Here is a 20317-nt window from a genome sequence, read left to right on the forward strand (position 1 = left end):
GTCTGGGCTTTGATCCGTGCTGTGAGATGACAAGGTAAGCGCATCCAGGGGGGTCAGCTGTGTTACCGGAACAAGCAACCCTATCCCTGTGTCTTCGGGATACTCCTGCCTGACCCCTCCCCTCCTCTCCTCTCTCCTCTTCCCCCCTCCTCCCTCCTTTGACAGTCATACGGATAAACATAAGCCAAATATAGCGGTGTGTGGTGTCTGACAAGATTTGACCCCCGCAACCTCTGTCAGTTTGGGTTAGTCTGTGCCAAGGTGCAGGTTCTGTTGAAGTCCAGCGTTCTCACTGTCAGGCTGGTTATGTATCTGTCATGTAGATAGATGGACATTCAAATATGCAAAGGTTGTATTGTTTTAACTGTCGCCCAGAGATAAAACCAGGCAGAGGAGGATGGGCATCATTTGGTGAGGGAACTACTTTAAAATTGCCAGTCCTGATCAAATAAAATGGAAATGTAAGAAATTATGTGTTGTTGTTTTGGTGGGCTTTTAAAATGATTAATCTTATAAAGCATTTTTCCAGATGTTCCAAGTTGCCTCATAATTTCATGCATTTGAAATTACCACCAACAGCCACACCGCATTCATACTAGGCAAGGTGGGGGAAATGTCTTGCTCTAGAACATAACAGTTTGCAGTAGGATCAGATGAAATTGGGGATTAACAAGGTGTTATGCCTTAAAAGAACCAAAAAAAAAAAATCTCAAGGAGTATTTTATGGAAATTTTGGGGCACTGGTTTAATTAAACGGAAATAAAAAAAAATACTATACTTAAATACATTGTTTGTATGAATTTAAAAAAGGTATCAGCATTTTTGGAACAAAGATCAAATCACTTCATAAATGACCAACTACCACTGGCTGTTTAACCAGTGATTTAATGCGCAAAAATATTATAAAAATACAAAACAAACAAATTGGTAAAATAAAACACTTTAGTTAGTTTGGTTCCACGTTTAAAGATAATCCACAAGCATTTCGAGCCTCACCATGTCACTGCTCTACACCTGACTTGGGACTTGTTTCAATCTGTGGTGTTTGGCTCCATCTGCTGGTCACATTGTCACAAAAAAACGTGCTTGATCTTCAGATTGATGGGTTTATGAAATTGTTTTTTATATTAAAATTCTTTGTTTAATTAGGGCTAGTCGATATGTCAAAAGCATTTTTCTTACTCTTATTAAAAACACAAAATATGTCTTTAAATATTTGATTTTATTACCCCCTGAGCATAAACAAACTCAAATTAGGCTGCAGACTTGATGAAAAATATCCAAGGTGATGACAGACTGTTAAAAATGACACAATCTCAATCTTGTTAACAATTCCTATTCACTGGTGAACATTATCTGTGCTCCATAATAATGTTGCATTTATATTCTTGCTGTACTTTTCCTTCAGTTTTCTTCAGTTTTTATAGTGCCCAAGCATGTTTACATTTTAAGATTGTTTTGGTAATCCTGATACAACAATGTAAACATTTAGGAGTCAAGTTATTTCAGTATATATCTAGTCCCTTCAGTACCTGAGTATGTCCAGTCACTGTGGATAGGTCTTTATTCACACTGACATGAGCTGGAGGCGGTGTACCTGAGCTGCTGTCACATCACACACACACGCATACCCGAGCCAGGAGCAGGACTATAAAAGGTAATTAGTCCTCACACAGTCTCACGCTCCGAGGGCCAGTACCTGTGGAGCAGTACACTGGCCCCGGGGCCCACACTTGACAGGCTTAAACACTGCACCAGACTCCACGGAGACGCACCTCAACACAGCTGTCAAACAGGCTCACACTTAACTGACAAGCTCTCACCTTAAACCGCACAATTCAATCTACTTCCCGTCACCTTGTCGTCGTAGTTACAGTAATTAGCCAGTGTCACTCAACATACACAACAAGTGACAAGTCTGCAGAGGTAGAACTGTTTATTGGTTGATTTACTTGATTCAAGCATCTATCCAATTTCTTAAACACTTCTAAGGCGTATTAATTGCTAAAATAACATGAGGTAGACTTGTGGGCTCCTTGCAGCTAACAGTTTTAATAGAAATTCTAAGATTACTCCAACATGCATGAATGACATAGAACCTCTACAGGCATGTTTTTGATGAGACAGATATTTTAACATGGGAGAAAGTCCCCTACATAATACTCCTGTTAATTAATATACTGTTATGGTATACAATTGTAAACAGTGAGGGCCCTTAAGTCCACGCCCCTTCTGCAAACATGGTATCTTTGATTACATGATCAATTATAGTATATGCCTTTTTCTTAATCTCAAATAGCTTTTGACCTCGTTTGTTCAATAATACTTGAGTAGGGTTTCTTCCTGTGTGACCCCTCAGGAGCAGCTGGCCTTCAGAGCGCTCCCCAGTGTCTCGATGAAGCGGTGCACGTCACTGAAGGAGTTGTACAGAGGAACAGGAGCCACCCGCAGAACACTGGGCTCACGCATGTCACACTGAGCAAAACAGGGACAACAATAAATATTAAAAGTAATTTCAAATGACAACAATCACATTTTTTCAATCGGATAATGGAACTTTCTGAAGCTATTGTGAAAAGTTAAAAAGTAATTTCACTTGATGTTTCATGTGGCTAACTTAACCATAAACCAGGTCAAAAACTGTGTAATCTGACAGTTAAACAGTAAACTCCATCTAATAATTCTGACCTGCCCTCCAGCTCACTTTGCTCAACCAAACTAAACTATCAGCATTCTGCGAATGTTGTGCTGTCACATGAAGGCAACTTATTCAAGTCTATATCTGTACATATATACTTTTTTACTGTATGATACTTACAGCAACTCCCCTCCTCTCCAGTTCCTGGAACACTCGGCGTATGGGCAGGGAGAAGCAGAGGGACAGCTGACAGCCCCTCTGCTGGGGGTCCGAGGGGGTGATGATGTGCACATAAGGCTTGTGGGGCTGAGAGGGGTCTTGGCTGTAGTAGTGCAGGATCAAGTACTCCAGATACCCCGTCAGTAACAAGGACTTCCTCCTTAGAGCCGCCATGCCTGCTTTGTGAAACACCTGCACACAGGGAAAAAAACATATTAGAATAGTACTTCTGCAGTTCTCTTTCACTAAATGTAATGGCTCACTCAGACTGCACATGGAGCAAATGCAGCTTTAGTGTTTGGAGTAGTTTTATTGTGGAGTACATAAAGAGTGGAGTACTGCTGTGCTGTTGTGGTCACAGGCTTTGAAACCTGCACTCGTGAGACCATATGTTCAAATGATTACTAATAATTTATATAAGAAAAAAAATGCATCTGAGCACTCCTCTATACCACTGCACGGCACTCACTCCACGTCCAGTCTTGAGCGACACTTATGTTTTGCTTTATAATATCTTAAGGGATTTGCAGGGTTTGTTACATAATGAAAACAGAAGGGAGTGCAGTACCTCTAAGCTGGCCTGCAGGGGGCACACCAACAGAATGGGCTGGTTTGACAATCTGAATCCACTCACTCCCGGCTGCAGCTCCATCACTGAAAATGTAAATGAACTTCAAATCACCTGCAACTTTATGGACACTGTAGCCATCAAGTTATTAAACCACTGACCGTTGCTCATGTTGAAGCGTGTTTTGAGGTCATGACCCCACCACCCTGTCAGCCTGCAGAGGGGTGATACACAAAACACACATGGATAATAATGATGCATGTTTGTACAAACAGAGGGTATCAGGGGAAGTGTAGGACTCACGCTGGTCTGATGGTGTCTTTGTGCTTCTCGTGGATAAAAGCTGCTGCCAAACCTCCAGCTCCAGAGTTCAAATACTATAACAATGAGGTCAATATAACTGCTGAACATATTATTTGTGCTGTAGAATTTAAAATATGAATGAAAAGTAACATATACACAGTTAACAGTTTGAGTACTGCTTAACCCATTAAGTTACTGTCACCTTCATCGACAAAAAGTATATACTATAAATGAAAGTTCTTCCTGTGGTTTGTCAGTTGTACTTTGGTCAAATGTGTAGAGTTCAGACCTTGTAGGAGCACCAGCAGGCGAAGTCCACTCCCCAGTCATGGAGCTTCAGCAGAGCGTTCCCCGCAGCATGAGCGCAGTCAAAGCCCACGTAACAGCCCTGAAATACCATCGGAAATGTTCAAACGGACCCGTATATTTCTAAAGAGGAGGACCAAACAGGATGTAGTGAACATGAATGGAGGTAGGTAGTAATCAGTTATATTTATTTGAGCAACTTTTACTTCTCGAGTGGTTTCAAAGCACAGTACTTTTACGTCTAATATTTTTACAGTGTAACAGTACTCCTTTGAAGTTACTCTTTCCCCGTGAGTAAGTCCACACATGACAAAAGCATTGAACTTGAATGAATGAATGTCTTTTTGTCGTTTTGAAAATTCCAGATTCTGTACAATATTTAATGCTTTGTCCTTCAAACTACATAAACATGCAAATCAGATGTTACGCCCAGAAAGTGACTTTTACCTTGAGTGGTAGTTTCCTCAAATACTTTTAACTCCAACTTACGTTACGTCTTGGACTTCTACTTTGTGCTTCTACTTCAGTAAAGCTATTTTCAAGTAACTTTGTCCTGTACCTTCTTGTGTCCAGCCTCTGTGATGGCGGCCATGTCAAAAAGCTGTCCGGTGTAGTACTGAACTCCACTGAACATCACCACTGCGATGGACTGTCCCTCCTTCTCTATCACGTCCAGAATGTCCTTTGTCCGCAGCGTCTCCTCTCCCTGAGGAAACATGCACTGGACGTTACCACAGCAAAGGGGGAACAAAAAGCTTCAAATGTGAAATTGACTTTTGATCGGTTTATATTATTGAGTAGAAGAAAGTAGAAATACAATCAGAATAATGATAAATTACCATTGCCACAGTGATACTCAATTTATATTATATCTTTAGAATGGGAAAAACACCTCAAAATTTGCATATAGTGTGACAGAAATATTCTGAAAATGTTCTTTTTTACTCCATTCACCTGGAGACATTTATTTTTACAGTAATTGTAATAGATGATGTGGACAGTACATACAGGCCTGGGTGACACCAGGAGCATGCTCTCCTCAGGGTTAAACCCTCGCAGTCGGATCTGAGACTCCACAGCATACTGAAAGCAGCAAGAAACATTATTAGTGTTAGAGTACACAGGCCTGTCACCATATTTACTATACAGATGAACTGTTCAATAAAAGTTAGTAGAATATTTTTACTAAAGATGCACTGGAACGAACTGGATCAGTATCGGTCACATGATATTGGTTCAGCTGATATCCTGTTTATAATTGATTTTAGTATCTCAAATTTGTTATCCTTAAACATCCTTGAAACTTTCACCCAGACCAGACCAGATCAACAGTGGTATTAATAAGTAAACGAAAACGTCATTGAACCTGCATTGTTACGTCATATGTGGGGTACATATTACAAGGAACACTTTTAGTTAGCTATTTTAATTGTGTTTGTTTTATATTTTGTAACTTCTTTTATGACTTACGTGGTCAGATGGAAAGGCTTTGGCCTCCAGGAGAATTTTATGTCGAGATGAAGTGGGTTTGTAGAAAGAAAGCTGTAATGACGAGGACATACCGTATGAGGAGATCAAACTATAGGGTCTTGTAATTCTGTCGAATGAATGCGGTCACTGACCAGAAGTAAGTGCAGGTTTACTGTTAATCCATTCATTAAAGCCACCTCCTCCCTTTTTGCACCTGTACAGAAAAGTCAATCAGTACGAGAGTTCATCAAATGTTTAGTTGGATAGGGTGATTATTCTTTTATATTGACACAAATAGGTGAAATGAGAGCACACTTTCTCACCCACTATATCAGCCATCATCTGCTCTAGGTTGTTCTCTGCCCAGGCCCAGGGTCGAGGGCCATCTGTGTGACCGTGCACACCTCTGGCACCAAAGAAGGTAAAACTTTTTAAACTTTTGCTTTGATACACTTCTCTATTGAAAACTGCTCACACAACACAATTTAGGGTCAAAGATGAAATAAGTTGATAACACATTTAAATTAAAATGTACCTACAAATATATTTGTGTAAATAAAAACAGATTTAATGCTGCACTATGTAACTATGTATTTCGAGAAGAGGATCCGCCACCTTCTTTACTCCACGGAGATGATGTTGCTTTGCTTTGCTTTGAATTCACAGCATGATCTATTTTTAAGTCTTTATCTAATTACAAGTGTTTAGAAATACATTGAAAAACATTTTTTTTTTCCTATGAGTGGGGTCACCTGTTCACAGAACCAGTGTTGGGGAGTAACGGATTACATGTACCGCCGTTACGTAATCAGAGTACAAATTATGAGTAACTGTATTCCGTTACAGTTACTGTTTCAATGAGTGGTAATTGGATTACAATTACTTTGCTGAAATAAGTGGATTACAAGGTGGTATTTTCCTGTTTTCACATTTTGTGCTACATCCCATTTATTTATTTTTTTATTTCGGTAATTCCACTCATTGCCAGAAACCCAAACAGAACGCGCGCAATAAGAGCAATGTAAACGTCATGTTAAATTTGGCGGTGTCAGTCACACAGTGGAAGCAGCAGTGCATTGGTAAAAACGCATTTGTGTCTTGGAAATTCTTCTCCCGATGTGAGATATATATAAAAAAAACAAATATAAAATCGCCTACAACTTAAATGTGAAACAGGAGCTACTGGCACCGGTGAAAACAAACTGCATAGACTCATAATATCTGCACTACTGTCCTATAGTGACCTGCCACATGAGTGGACGTGCACACAAACACACACAAACATAAACACACAAACACACACCTTCATCATCGTCATGAACCTGAGAACCCGCGGACCACGTCTCCTTCCTAGTTACTGCGCGGACACCGCCATCTCGTGTGCCGCGTGTGGACCGTGTTTTCTCGCGTAAACCGCGCTTCCTCCTGTGCGCCTCTAAACCAGAACTAACACCAGGACTAAACCAGGACTAATCCAGGACTAAACCAGGACTAAAGCAGGACTGAACCAGGTTTAAACTAGGACTAAACCACAACTAAACCAGAACTAAAGACCTGGTCTAGACCTGGTCTAAACCAGGTCTAAAATCAGGAGTAAACCAGGTCTAAAAATCAGGACTAAACCAGAACTAAACCAGGACTAAACCAGATCTAAACAACATGACACCTAACAGTAGGTTGACATAATTTAAGGTGATCTCATATAAAAAATAATTTCTCTATCAATAATATTTTTTAATATGCTGAAGGAAAAGCTGATCTTGTTTCTGCTTTTAACAGACAAAACCTTTTATATTAAGATATCGTGGTCTTTGTTTCTCTACAGCAAACAGTTGCTTATTCATGGAGACTTGGGCTCAGACAATTTGAAGACAACAAACAAGAATTTTCAGGATGTGGTTGCTACATTCATGTCGTTTAAAAAAACATGACAATATCAAGTAATCCAAAGTAGTCAGATTACGTTACTCACTTTAAGTAATTTAATGGATTACGTTACAAACTACATTTTGGGGTGTGTAATCTGTAATCTGTAGGAGATTACATTTTAAAAGTAACCTTCCCAACACTGCACAGAACTGACCTATAATTGGAGACTTAAGTTAGACTGAAGTTACTTGCCACGCTGTAGATCAGGGGTGTCAAACTCATTTTGGTCCGGGGGCCGTATCCAACCTACTTTGATCCCAAAGGGGCCGGATCAGAAAACTCATGGCATATAAACCCCAAAAATAACAATAAGTTCAAATATTTGTGCAGAGAAACACAAATCTATTACAGAAATCTTTTTTAATTGATGAACTCTTTCTTATTATAATATTATGAACAACCTGAAACTTTAAGAAAAATTCAATTTCAACACAATGTTTTAACGTGAACTTGTATGCAAATAGGAATAAGTCAATTTTTCTTGGAAAATCCTGCACTCGGCTCCACTTTTCTCATTTTGGACATTTAGCTGATGAGGGTGTCACGGTCAACAGTCAAAACGATCGTCCTTTAAGAGCGTTTGGAAAGAGACAAGTCTTCATTTGTGCTGCTCTGGTGGGAGGGGCCACGTACAGAGACGCTAGAGACGCTGCTGTGCTAAACACCGCAGAAAATTACCAATATATTAATAGAAAATATAATTAAAATATTTTAGTAGAAAATCACCCAAGGGCCACATTAAAGGTCTTGGAGGGCCAGATCTGGCCCCCGGGCCTTATGTTTGACACCTGTGCTGTAGATAATTGCAGGCAAAACAATAACATCTCCACTAAGATGAACTGTTGGCATAACCTCTTCCAGAAAACTTACACAGTGCATCTTCAAACTCCTTACGTTTTGGCCCATTTGTCCAGCTCCTCCTGCAGGTACTGTGGGGCCAGTCTGGGCTGTAGTCCCAAGGAGTTGCCCACCAGGTAAATACAGTCAGCAGAGCCATCAGCAACAGACAAGTCAGCTGTCAACATGCACAAGAACGTATACAGGATATAAGCAAAGGGATTACTTTTGCCATAATGTAATGTTTGTATCATAAACTGAATGTTCATTTTTCTACTTCACTGCATGGCTTACAGGTGGGCAGCTCAGACACCTTGGGCAGAAAGAACTCTCCTCGAAGTGGTTTCAGAGGGTCCTGTTTGTCAAGGTACTCAGCCACCTGTGCGAAGGTGGGAGGACAGTTCAACAGTCTACTGACCTCCTCCACTGTCTGGACTGGGGTCAGGCCTTCAAACTGCTCCATGCTGGCCAGGAGGGGAAGCTGCAGAGGGTTAAAACCCAAGTGGATTCTTTAAAACTGCATTTAGTCTGTGCTCTTTTAGTTTTTAAAAAGCAGTACAATCACAACTTGGGTTCCCAGTTACCTTAACCTGCAAATAAAATATGTTTTTCTCATTTTCATTATATGGACATGCCACGTTTCATGTGAAAGTTCAGAACCTCCGGAATTCCCTCACTGATTGGCTGTAGGGGCATGGTTTAGGTAGTGACCATTCAGATCAGAGGCATTTTCATCTTATACCAACTAGATTTCAGCACTGAACCAGGCAACCCAAAAGAAAGACTCACATGAGGCTCATTCTGCTTTCTGATTAGATAGCTGTCTTGAGAACAACAAACTATGTAACAACAAATTATAACATATAACATCCAATGCTTCTGTAATAAAGAATAAATCAGCAATACAAGTGTTACAAATAAGAGCCATTTGTGCACATGTTGACCTTGTCTCTGAGTACATAGGTCATGATTTGGAATTTAAAACTAACATCTTATATACAGCTCCTTAATTTTATTTACACATTATTTTAAAGGAGTGTAAATGCTGTATTTCCTCTATAGTAGTATAGTACTGAAGAATACCTGACAGTGTGGAGTGGTGGATCCAAGGATCAGCTCTGCTCTGATCCACTGCTAGGTGCTCTTTGGCCTCTGTCTGTTTGCCTATTTACCAAGTTAATCATTCATGCCTCATCAACATACTACACTGGTCAGGATACAGTGGGTGGTGCTAGAGCAGGGGTCTCCAACCTTTTTTCTCCAGTGAGCCACCTTTATGAAACAAAAATGCCAGAGAGCTACCAATTTCAGCAGACGTGAAGAAAGTGAATGAATATAAGAGCCACGGAGGAGCTATAAGAGCGAACAGTTAGATGCTTATAAAACATAAACCATTATCTATTTATCAGTGCACCAAGTTAGGCATAAAAATGATACATTTACAATGGTAATTAATCAAATTTTACTTATTCAGCACAATACATAGAATTCAGAAATCTCTTGGCGAGCTCCTTTGAAGGGGATGGAGACCTACTCGTAGCTCCCAAGCTATAGGTTGGAGACACCTGTGCTAGAGTATATGGCTAAATGTCAAACTTTGACATATGATCACCTGGGCTGGCAATTTAAATATTTAATAAAAAATATCTGAACACAAAAGGAGACAATATAAGGGGTGTGACTCGGTGACAACATGACAAGGTCTGAGTGAGATGTGAACAGAACAAAATCTAGACCTACACCTAAATATGGGTGGTCTTACATGACATAGGCCTCGTTGGCGCAGTAGGCAGCGCGTCAGTCTCATAATCTGAAGGTCGTGAGTTCGAGCCTCACACGGGGCAGGCTTTTTAATGGAAAGCCAATCATGTTTTCATCCACATGGAATGAAATTCGACTTGATGTTCTATTAGCACAAAAAATCTGAACTAATAGTATATAAATGATAAAGAGGAGTTGGCCTAAGGTAGAGCCTTGGGGCACACCAAAGGAAACCAAAGTTACTAAGAATGGGTGGTTCTGATTCTTTTATTTGGGGGAATGGGTGTTGCTGTTTTGAATGACTATGGGAGAAGAAAGTGAGGAGTAAATGATACAGGTGAAGAAAGTGGACAGACTGGCGTCTACAGAGAAAGTAGGCAGAAGATCAAGATTTGTTGGAAGCTTCAAGAGTGTGGAATAATGAGAGTTGAGCAGTGATAACAGTTGGCTGTGCTGGATTAGAGAAGGTAGAGGATAATGAATAGTGTTGGTTTTGTTATTGAAAATATCACAAAACTATTGTGGATGAGTACATGTGTGGCTGGAGAGTGTCTGTAGGTTTAAGCAGGTCGTTGAGAGTATGCCCGGGAATTACTTTCTTCAGAATTATTATTTTTTCATGAAGCAGTAAGAAAGAGTTGTATGAGCATCTATCTCATAAGGTGGACAGTCAAGTATGGGTAGGTTATGGCAAAGTAGGCCTAGTTGGCGCAGTAGGCAGTGCGTCAGTCTCATAATCTGAAGCTCGTGAGTTCGAGTCTCACACGGGGCAGGTTTTTAATGGAATGTCTCTCAGAGGATCTTGTAGAAAAAAAACTTTCCTGACATAAGGATAGACACCAGAGACAAATAGGGTAAGCTTCAGCAAGCGTTGTTGGCATCGTAGGCTGCATGTTAAATCTCATAATCTAAAGATTGTGAGTTCAAGCCTTACATGGGGAAGGGTTTTAATGAATGGCTGTGTTCCAAAACAGACCTAAAAGAAGAATTAAAAAAAAAAAGGAGTGGGCCTAAAATAGAACCTTGGGGCACACCAGAGAAGACACAAGATAGAGATTGGCAGGGGCTGATTCTGTTTTTTTTTTTTTGAGGGAAGTAGAACAAGAACACATGTCAACACATGCAAGGGTAGGTTGAGGCAATGTAGGCCTTGTTGGCGCACATTCACAAAATTACCTCAGACAAGTATATAAGGCAGTAAAAAAAAAGTTGTACGAAGGTAGACACCAAAGTAAAGGCCGTGGAAAAGTAAGTCTCAAAGGCGCAGTAGGCCTCGTTGGCGCAGTAGGCCTCGTTGGCGCAGTAGGCCTTGTTGGCACAGTAGGCCTCGTTGGCGCAGTAGGCAGCGCGTCAGTCTCATAATCTGAAGGTCGTGAGTTCGAGCCTCACACGGGGCAAAGTTTTAATTATTTAAAAATCTTACCTATCTGAAGGTTATAAATGATCAAGCGGCATGTACTTAAGATTGAGCCTTCGGGCATACCAGAGACTGACCTAAAAGGAGAATTTAAAAAATAAAAGAGGAGTGGGCCTAAAATAGAAGACAAAAGGTTTTGAGATTGGCATGGTCTGATTTTGTTTTGTTTTTTTGAGGGAAGTAAAACAGGAACACATGTCAACACACATATGGGTAGGCTGAGGCAATGTAGGTCTCATACAAATATATAAGAAAGAGTTCTACAAGCATTCATCTCATAAGGTGGACACCAACGTATGGGTAGGCCATGGCAAATTAGGCCTCATTAATGCAGTAGGCCTCGTTGGCGCAGTAGGCAGCGCGTCAGTCTCATAATCTGAAGGTCGTGAGTTCGAGCCTCACACGGGGCAGATTTTTATCAACAGACTATTATCACGCTGATACGTAGTACTTCCGCATTCAGTGACCTTTGTGCACGCCTACTTCCGGTTTATTTTATGAAAATTTCACCTACGACTATGAAGGTGAGTAGCTACTAGCTAACATAACTTTACAGCTGCCGATCCTACATACCATCACTCTGATATTGACGTGTTATTGTCAGAGTAGTGGCATTTAAATTTTTTATCAAACGTCCCTGCACTCTGACATTTCTTTATCCTTTGGTCGGAGTGGTAGAATCCTATTGTTGAAGACGCACCACTGTGCGTAAAGGTCCTGGTACTGCAAGTGCAGCCGAGCAGCGCGGCTACAAGGGACAGATGCGTAAGAATTTGGAACTTTATGAATGAAGAGGTTACGGGGTGTTACCTGACACTGCAGGTGAAGCGCGCGGTGACGCACATTTGGCTCAAGGCGCAATGATACGGCCAAGCAGAGAAACTATGAAAAACTGAATTGTGTGACAGTTTGGACATTTTTGTGAATGGACAGGAGCAGGAGACATTCATTACCTGTTGGCAAAGACTAGGGCACACGAGAAAGCACTGTAAAGCTCAGTGTGTTGCGACAGTGAACCGGTGCCGGGCTCGCAGTCAGATAGAGACACTAAAAAGATCAATGATTTAGGAATCTGGATATTTTCATGAATAAGGGCTATAATATTAGAATTATACCTGGTCATAGAGGACAGAGCGGCTTACACAGGGACCCAGAAATGCGTCGGTCCCTTATAAACTCATAAAAGTTTATAAAGAGCCGGCTGCAGTGCTCATTCTCCTCGTGCGCGCACTTAAAGTTGCGGACTTTTACGCACTCGTTAACCTGGCACCTCCACGCGCTCTCACCTACAGGAGGTCAGGCGTATGTGGCCCCCTCTCGTGCCAACAGAGCAGCATGCGTAAAGCTCTGCGCGCTCTAATGGCAAAGAGCTTTACGCCAAATACCCTCCAATACGGGATGGCGGTTCTGTCTCTTTTTCTCTCTCTCATTCAAGATTAGTCCTGGTTTAGTCCTGTTTCATTGGTGTCGGAATGGGGGCATGTCAGGGTGGAGGGTTGTCAAAATGACGGTATGACAGAGTGCGGGTGTGTTGGAGTGACTGTATGTCAGGACAGGGGTTGCCTATGCTTTAGAACAGGAGGGTTAGCTTATGCTAATGTCAGTTTGGTGTATGGATATAAGGTATTTACCCAACATACCCAACAAAAGCAAGAGTATTCATTTTTAAATGAGGTTAAGTAAATTCACCCATGTCATTTGTATTCTGAGAGGAAGCACTCGCCTCTCAGTTTCAGTCAGCTAACGTCGGTATACAAGTGTCTCTTTTGCTAGCACATAAGGAGAAAAAAAGTCCGCTTTCACCAGGCTTTCTGTGTGTTTTATTTTCTCAAAGCACTGTGATGTTTCAGACTTCAATGGACTTTACGATGCTATGAGAAAATAAAAAAGACAGAGCGAGAACATCTGTTTGAGGCTGACTTTTTTCCTCCTTTTTATGTCTGATACATTTGTCCTGCTCCCGCTGTGGAGCTTTAACTGGTCCCAGTAACTTCTTTTGCCAATTATAAAGATATTACAAAGTATTTACAAAGAATATGCATTGATCCTGCTGATTATTCCATAATTTAAAAAGAGCAGTGACATCTAGACATCGTTTGAGCCATTGTTGTTGTTGCCCTGGAAGTGGAAGTGCACAAAGTTGATAAACCCCGCCCACAAAACCAGGAAGCATGATAATAGTCTATTGTCTGTGTTCAAATAACATTTTCTTTTCATTCTCTATTCACTACTTTAATCTTGAGCTGGTAAGAACATGTAACTGAACTTTAGTCCATGCATGTGGTACAATTATAAAATATGTTTATTTTGTCATTTCAAATGATCCTAAACAGGCCAATCAAAGTCAACCAAAGGGCCGTATGTGGCCTGAGAGCTGTACAATGCCCAGGTTTGATCTATAGTCTGGTGCAGCGGGTGTGCGGGAGTGTCCATGATGGAGAGCAGTTTGTCCAGTGTCCTCCTGTCCTTCACTCTGACAGTAGACCAGCAGTGAATCACAGGGGACTGGCTACCACAGACTGGTAGAAGATCTCCAGTAAGTTGCTGCACACATTGAAAGACCTGAGCTTTCTCAGGAAGTAGAGTCTACTCATGCTCTTCTTGTACACAACACTATTGTTGTCCCTCCAATCCAGTCTGCTGTTTACATGGACTCCAAGGTACTTGTAGCAGTCCACTATTTTCAAGTCATGGCCCTCTGGTGTCTCTCTGGGCTCCACTGGTGTCCTCTTTCTCCTGAATCAATCACCAGTTCCTTGGTCTTGTCAACGCTCAGGAGCAGATGGTTTACAACTCAGCAAAATTTGCAATCTACTGTGACCCTGCTGCCACTCTCTCAGGCGCTCAGGGTGTGAATTGTCACTATTGTGAATTTAGTAGTAATTCCTACTAGAGCCCGACCGATATGGATTTTGTTGTGGCCGATATGAAACTGATATAATGGGAGTTGGGGCTGCCGATAGCCGATATAATCGCCGATATATTTAGTGAAGTAAAAATTCACTGTAAATCTTGAATTGATTAAAAAACTTAGGTTTGGCTCTAGTGAATTCTAAATTGGGTTTATTTAGGCAACATTTATTGTTATTTTGACTCTTCACATCAAATTTACATACAGTAGATTGGCCTAATGGCATATTCATTTTATGCTGAACTGCAGCCAAATATGCACTTTTTTTATCCTATGCACACGCAGATTTCTGAAAGTTTCGTTTTCAGCCGCTGCTGCTGTCAAACTACGGGTCTACATGCGGCATGAAGAGAAAAAGTGAGAAAAAGAGAAAACACGGCTCCCAATAAGAAACATGCTCCCGTTGTTCGCTTCAAAGAGCCGGATCTAAGAGCCGCTTCGATCGCGACCGACCCATAACTCCTAGCTAGTAAACTATCGCTATTAGCCTTTAGCCGTAAAAACGTGCGCACCGCGGTAATTAATTATATGCATAAATGTGGATCATTCACACGTCTATTCACAGCTCATTTACATATCAATACTGGTCCAGTAACAAATACACGGCCAATATAGTCACTTTACAATAGACCAATAGAAAACAGACTGTTTATGTGCGGGAGCTACAGCAGCTAACCGCTAACAAAACCTAAACTAGCTTTAAAGTCGATGTATTTCCAACACTCACCACTCACACAGGCTCCTCCTCACATCACAAGTCTGCACTAATAAATGTCCTTTTAATCCAGACTCAAACTACGGTGGTGTATTGCTATCACTCCCCAAAAAATATTTTGGCTCAGTATCACGTAATTACGTGAAAAGTTTCACGTTATAACGTGATATTTTTCACGTTATAACGTGAAATTATCACGTTATTTCATGATATGAAATTATCACGTTATTTCGTGATGTGGTATTTTCACGTTATAACGTGAAATTATCACGTTATAACGTGATACGAAATTATCACGTTATTACGTGATACGAAATTATCACGTTATTTCGTGATACGCATTTATCACGTTATTACATGATATTTTCACGTTATAACGTGAAAACGTCAAGTATGGTTTTACGTGATTTCATTATAAGATCAGCCACAGCCAAACCACGCTTCCCTCGGTCCAGTCAACTCCAGCCTGAGCATGGCCCACGCTGAAAATGTGGATTCTCCACTCTTGAGATTACTTCGGGCTCGTGTTGTCTCCTTCGCATGAAGCACGATCGTGTAAGTGTATTTTACTGTTTCGTCCCCAAGTTGTGTTAGCGTACGGTAGCAGAATGCTCTGTAAGCAACTGCTGAATATTAGAGCTGGAGCGAGTTGTTCGCTGTGGGTAGAGCTGCTAAAAGTAGCCTAGTCTGTTTGCAATTCTGTTACAGCTCCTAAGAATTAGTTAAAGACAAAAGCATTCATTTGACACATTTCGGTGTTTCCAGTTATTTATGAATAATGACCATAAAACATTGTTGCCTGTATGCACTCAGACATAGACAGTGTAAGAGAAGGTTATTCAGAAAATGTGGTGTAGTTAGCTAAGCTAAGTCCCGCTTCAACTCATCTGAGCCCGGCCTGTGCAAGGGAAGAGCGCTCAGAGGTCCCGGTGCTCCTCCGGTTCAGGCCGGGCTCAGATGATCTGGAGCGGGGAGTGGTTAGGTGCCTCGGCCTGAGAAGCGCTTTTCTCGAGAAGAACCAAGTGCACGGAGGAGGCTCAGAACAGTAACGAACCAGACCGGATTCGCGCTTCTGTCCGGATGCTTTACTCCACCTCAGAACCAGCCGCAACGCTACACCGGAGCAACCCGCACGGACCTAGAGTTCACTGCGCATTCTCGCTTTCCCCGCACAGAACCAGCGCGCAGAGGACGGCACGGAACCGCTCAGCGATGTCTTTACTGCTGTTGGCTGCTGCTGTTACCCGAACTCAGAGCTTCTGGGCTGATGTGCAGCGAGTTGTGTACAAAGTTATAGGCTACATGTGCTGTTTTATGAGTTTATGATGGTAACTTGGGATGAGGACGGCCGTGGTGTTTTATGGTCTTTATTCATGAAGAACTTGAAACACAGACATGTGTCAAACGAATGCTTTTGTCATTAACTATGGAGCTATAACAGAATTGCAATTTTAGCAGCTCTTTGCCCACAGCGAACAACTCGCTACAGCACTCGTTCAGCAGTTGCTTACCGAACATTCTGCTATCTTGAGGACGAACAGTAAACTGAAAGCACTTAGCTTAGTAACTACACCACATTTTTCTGAATAACCTTCTCTTACACTGTCTATGTCTGAGTGCATACAGTCAACAATGTTTTATGGTCATTATTCATAAATAACTGGAAACACCGAAATGTGTCAAATGAATGCTTTTGTCTTTAACTAATTCTTAGGAGCTGTAACAGAATTGCAAACAGACTAGGTACTTTTAGCAGCTCTACCCACAGCGAACAACTCGCTCCAGCTCTAATATTCAGCAGTTGCTTACAGAGCATTCTGCTACCGTACGCTAACACAACTTGGGGACGAAACAGTAAAATACACTTACACGATCCTGCTTCATGTGAAGGAGACAACATGAGCCCAAAGTAATCTCAAGAGTGGAGAATCCACATTTTCAGCGTGGGCCATGCTCAGGCTGGAGTTGACTGGACCGAGGGAAGCGTGGTTTGGCTGTGGCTGATCTTATAATGAAATCACGTAAAACCATACTTGACGTTTTCACGTTATAACGTGAAAATATCATGTAATAACGTGATAAATGCTTATCACGAAATAACGTGATAAATTCATATCATGTAATAACGTGATAAATGCCTATCACGAAATAACGTGATAATGTCGTATCACGTAATAACGTGATAATTTCGTATCACGTTATAACGTGATAATTTCACGTTATAACGTGAAAATACCACATCACGAAATAACGTGATAATTTCATATCATGAAATAACGTGATAATTTCACGTTATAACGTGAAAAATATCACGTTATAACGTGAAACTTTTCACGTAATTACGTGATACTGAGCCGAAATATTTTTTGGGGAGTGATAGCAATACACCACCGTATCAAACCGATTGTTCGAAAAAAGAATATAATCTCAGTGTTGCGCACGGCTGCGGGTGTAAACAAACACACGCGAGTGAAGTGACGTCACTCTGGTGGTGTGTTCAGGGACACAGACACAGACAAATTACACCGTAGATAAATACTGATGCGGAGCCACATATTAGGACATTTATCTGTCTGTTAAATGAACATAATGTAGAGAGTCTAAGCTTTATAACGAGATATAACATGCCCATGTGAAATATCGGCCCATATCAGCAAGCATATCGGCCGACTTCATTGGATCATAATGCCAGGTTTATACAGCAGCAATTTATATACTCAAGTCCTTTACCTTCCACAGATGCTACCTATAAAAGAAGCCCTCTGAAACTACACAAATATCTCCTCGTTAGTATAGTGGTGAGTATCCCCGCCTGTCACGCGGGAGACCGGGGTTCGATTCCCCGACGGGGAGTGCACACGTTTTTCTTTTTCTTTTTTTTTTTTTCCTCCTCACCACCTCTAACGATAGGCAAAAACCACTTTTTCCGCAGACTACATCAATATAATCTTTCTCAAACTAACAGCAAAAACATTTTTGTGTTTAAAATATATCATTCATTGTTTCAAAAAAGAAAACATGAATGAATGTATGAAGTAAAATATGAGACACTTACAGCAAAACACAGGAAGGAAGCTAGAAATTGTTAGGACTACAGTAATTTGATATACAAAAAAGAAAAGAATTCCAGCTTGCAATATTGAAAGCTAGAGGATTGCTTAGAGTGCTAACCAGCCGAGTTGTAGCAGCACGACAAAGAATTCTACAATCTTCAATATTTAATACTAACATAAAGCTAAAGAAAAAGAAAAAAAGACTGCTGCATTGGCCGGGAATCGAACCCGGGCCTCCCGCGTGGCAGGCGAGAATTCTACCACTGAACCACCAATGCGCCGGTGAAAGAGTCTTTGGGGGTGGTGCTTTTTACCGATAACACCCAGACTATACCATATTAATTATATAGTACGAAGCATAGGGTTCATAGTGGCAGGCTCTTCCTTTTTGCAATTTTCAACAATATGAACATATGAAATATGAAAGACAATAAAAATCACTTGATTTCTTAGCATTTTGTGGACTAATGACTGCCAAGAATAGATCAGAAGAACTTTAAATATGTTTGTCAGGAGGACGTCTTGGCTTTGGCACTTACACATTACCTCTGTGACTTAACCTTGATATATAATAGATAAAAAATAAATGTTGCTGTTTAAAATAGATATCTAGATAGCATTGACTAGAGATAAAAAGCTTGCGCCCAACGTGGGGCTCGAACCCACGACCCTGAGATTAAGAGTCTCATGCTCTACCGACTGAGCTAGCCGGGCATACAGCAAAGGGCACAATCTTATCTTTTTATAGCAAAACAAAATGTCACCATTCCATGATGTAAGGCTATAACAAATGCATTGGGAGATACTATGTGCCACTACAAAACACATTTCATGTTTTAATTTAATTTAATTGTGACTTGGTCTGGGGGGTTGTACCTGTGGTAAATATTTATCAGATTTACATCCGTTCAGTGTCAGCAAGAAGAGCAAAGTTCTTAAGTGGAATGCCTCTACCTATGTCATCAATACTGAAAATTCCATCCAAAATGCACTAACAATTTATGTACAAGAATTTCAAAAAAAAAAAATCTGCTCTAAAACCCATTCAACAAAATGCATGCGTTGTCACTGATTGCAATTGCAATGTAGACAAGCTTTGGAACACTGATAGCGACTGTCACATTATATACTATTCCATTAAAAACACAAAACATCTGCCCCGTGTGAGGCTCGAACTCACGACCTTCAGATTATGAGACTGACGCGCTGCCTACTGCGCCAACGAGGCCTACAACTCACCACACCTGTGTTGTGCTTTTAATGAGACATTTACAAGACAATTAATACTATAAGACAGCAATAGCTATTTGAGAAAAATAATATATACTATCCTATGTAAATGTCGTAATGAGTGGAATGCATTTCCCTGCCTGTTTCCGTCTCTTCATTGTGAAGTAGGGGTGCAATGATACATGTTGTCCGCTGGGTGGCAGAAAAGCGCTGCTGATCGGCACGGTTCAGATTCGGGTCGCCGCTGGATCACAACTGTGCTTCGTGTCTCCATGGTTCCGCGGCCGCCCTTCACTATCCGTGCATACATGCAATTTAAAATAAACAGATACGAGCAAGAATTCAACACTAGAAAAAAAAACTGAGTACGGAATCAATGGCCTACTGAAGCCTGATATGACAGGGCCAGGATTCGCCAAGAGCACATGGCCTGCGCGCCTGGCAATTCACACATTGGAACTTTGGAACAATTATGTTCACCTTTGTGGTTACAAATCACAAAACGGATACAGCGCTGTTACCAGGGAGTAATAGCATAAAAAGAAATCACATAATCACAACGTAGACCCTTAAACAACACTGCTTACCCTCTCTAACTTTATCAATAAATATTTGCACATGGCCACAGTCAAATGACCTTCAACTTGCGTTACAGATACAATCACCGTAAAGCAGCAAGAAAACTATACATTAATAAAAATGCATGCTCTCGTCTCATACACAGCCACATTTTGCCACTTACCCAAAGCCAGAGGTTGATGGCGAAACAAACTTCTCCAAAAACACTTGACGCCATGCGGTAAGGCGCTAATGCCTAGGCTAAAGCCGCTGGATGAGGCCTTGTCGCGGACGTTTCACTTCTAAGAAAAAGCGCTTGACAAGGCCTTTGTTTCTTCGCGAACTTTTCCTAAAAATCTTGAAGAAAAAACACGCTTAAAACGAAATCCTCCGTGTTCGATC

The 20317-nt window shown here is 41.1% G+C and overlaps 1 protein-coding gene and 7 non-coding genes across 10 annotated transcripts; 4 read left to right on the top strand and 4 right to left on the bottom strand.

The window, feature by feature from the left end:
- Window positions 1-1923: 1923 nt before the first annotated feature.
- Window positions 1924-20259, bottom strand: kynu (kynureninase). 3 transcript variants are annotated; one of them, XM_055164432.1, is made up of 14 exons: window positions 20100-20259; window positions 8565-8751; window positions 8328-8448; window positions 5828-5910; window positions 5657-5718; window positions 5505-5576; window positions 5043-5117; window positions 4594-4740; window positions 4018-4116; window positions 3729-3802; window positions 3587-3639; window positions 3426-3511; window positions 2819-3049; window positions 1924-2475 (listed from the first exon to the last, which is right to left on the bottom strand). In XM_055164432.1, exons 1-14 carry the CDS (start codon window positions 20151-20153, stop codon window positions 2356-2358), a joined length of 1464 nt encoding a protein of 487 aa, XP_055020407.1. In that variant the 5' UTR covers window positions 20154-20259; the 3' UTR covers window positions 1924-2355. The 3 variants fall into 3 exon arrangements, with proteins under 3 accessions (XP_055020407.1, XP_020772804.2, XP_055020419.1); XM_020917145.2 differs by lacking the exon at window positions 20100-20259 and adding an exon at window positions 9354-9424; XM_055164444.1 differs by lacking the exons at window positions 1924-2475; window positions 2819-3049; window positions 3426-3511; window positions 3587-3639; window positions 20100-20259 and adding an exon at window positions 9354-9424 and having other exon boundaries at window positions 3646-3802.
- Window positions 10042-10114, top strand: trnam-cau (transfer RNA methionine (anticodon CAU)). Its single transcript has one exon. It is a non-coding gene; the product is annotated as a tRNA-Met (tRNA).
- On the top strand, window positions 11356-11428 carry trnam-cau (transfer RNA methionine (anticodon CAU)). The gene has a single exon. It is a non-coding gene; the product is annotated as a tRNA-Met (tRNA).
- On the top strand, window positions 11786-11858 carry trnam-cau (transfer RNA methionine (anticodon CAU)). The gene has a single exon. It is a non-coding gene; the product is annotated as a tRNA-Met (tRNA).
- trnad-guc (transfer RNA aspartic acid (anticodon GUC)) lies at window positions 17856-17927 on the top strand. Its single transcript has one exon. It is a non-coding gene; the product is annotated as a tRNA-Asp (tRNA).
- trnag-gcc (transfer RNA glycine (anticodon GCC)) lies at window positions 18335-18405 on the bottom strand. Its single transcript has one exon. It is a non-coding gene; the product is annotated as a tRNA-Gly (tRNA).
- Window positions 18769-18841, bottom strand: trnak-cuu (transfer RNA lysine (anticodon CUU)). The gene has a single exon. It is a non-coding gene; the product is annotated as a tRNA-Lys (tRNA).
- trnam-cau (transfer RNA methionine (anticodon CAU)) lies at window positions 19283-19355 on the bottom strand. Its single transcript has one exon. It is a non-coding gene; the product is annotated as a tRNA-Met (tRNA).
- Window positions 20260-20317: the final 58 nt, after the last annotated feature.

Source organism: Boleophthalmus pectinirostris, unplaced genomic scaffold, assembly GCF_026225935.1.
Source record: "Boleophthalmus pectinirostris isolate CB_2022bp ecotype Guang Dong unplaced genomic scaffold, ASM2622593v1 HiC_scaffold_11, whole genome shotgun sequence".
In the NCBI taxonomy this organism is placed as follows: Eukaryota; Metazoa; Chordata; class Actinopteri; order Gobiiformes; family Gobiidae; genus Boleophthalmus; species Boleophthalmus pectinirostris.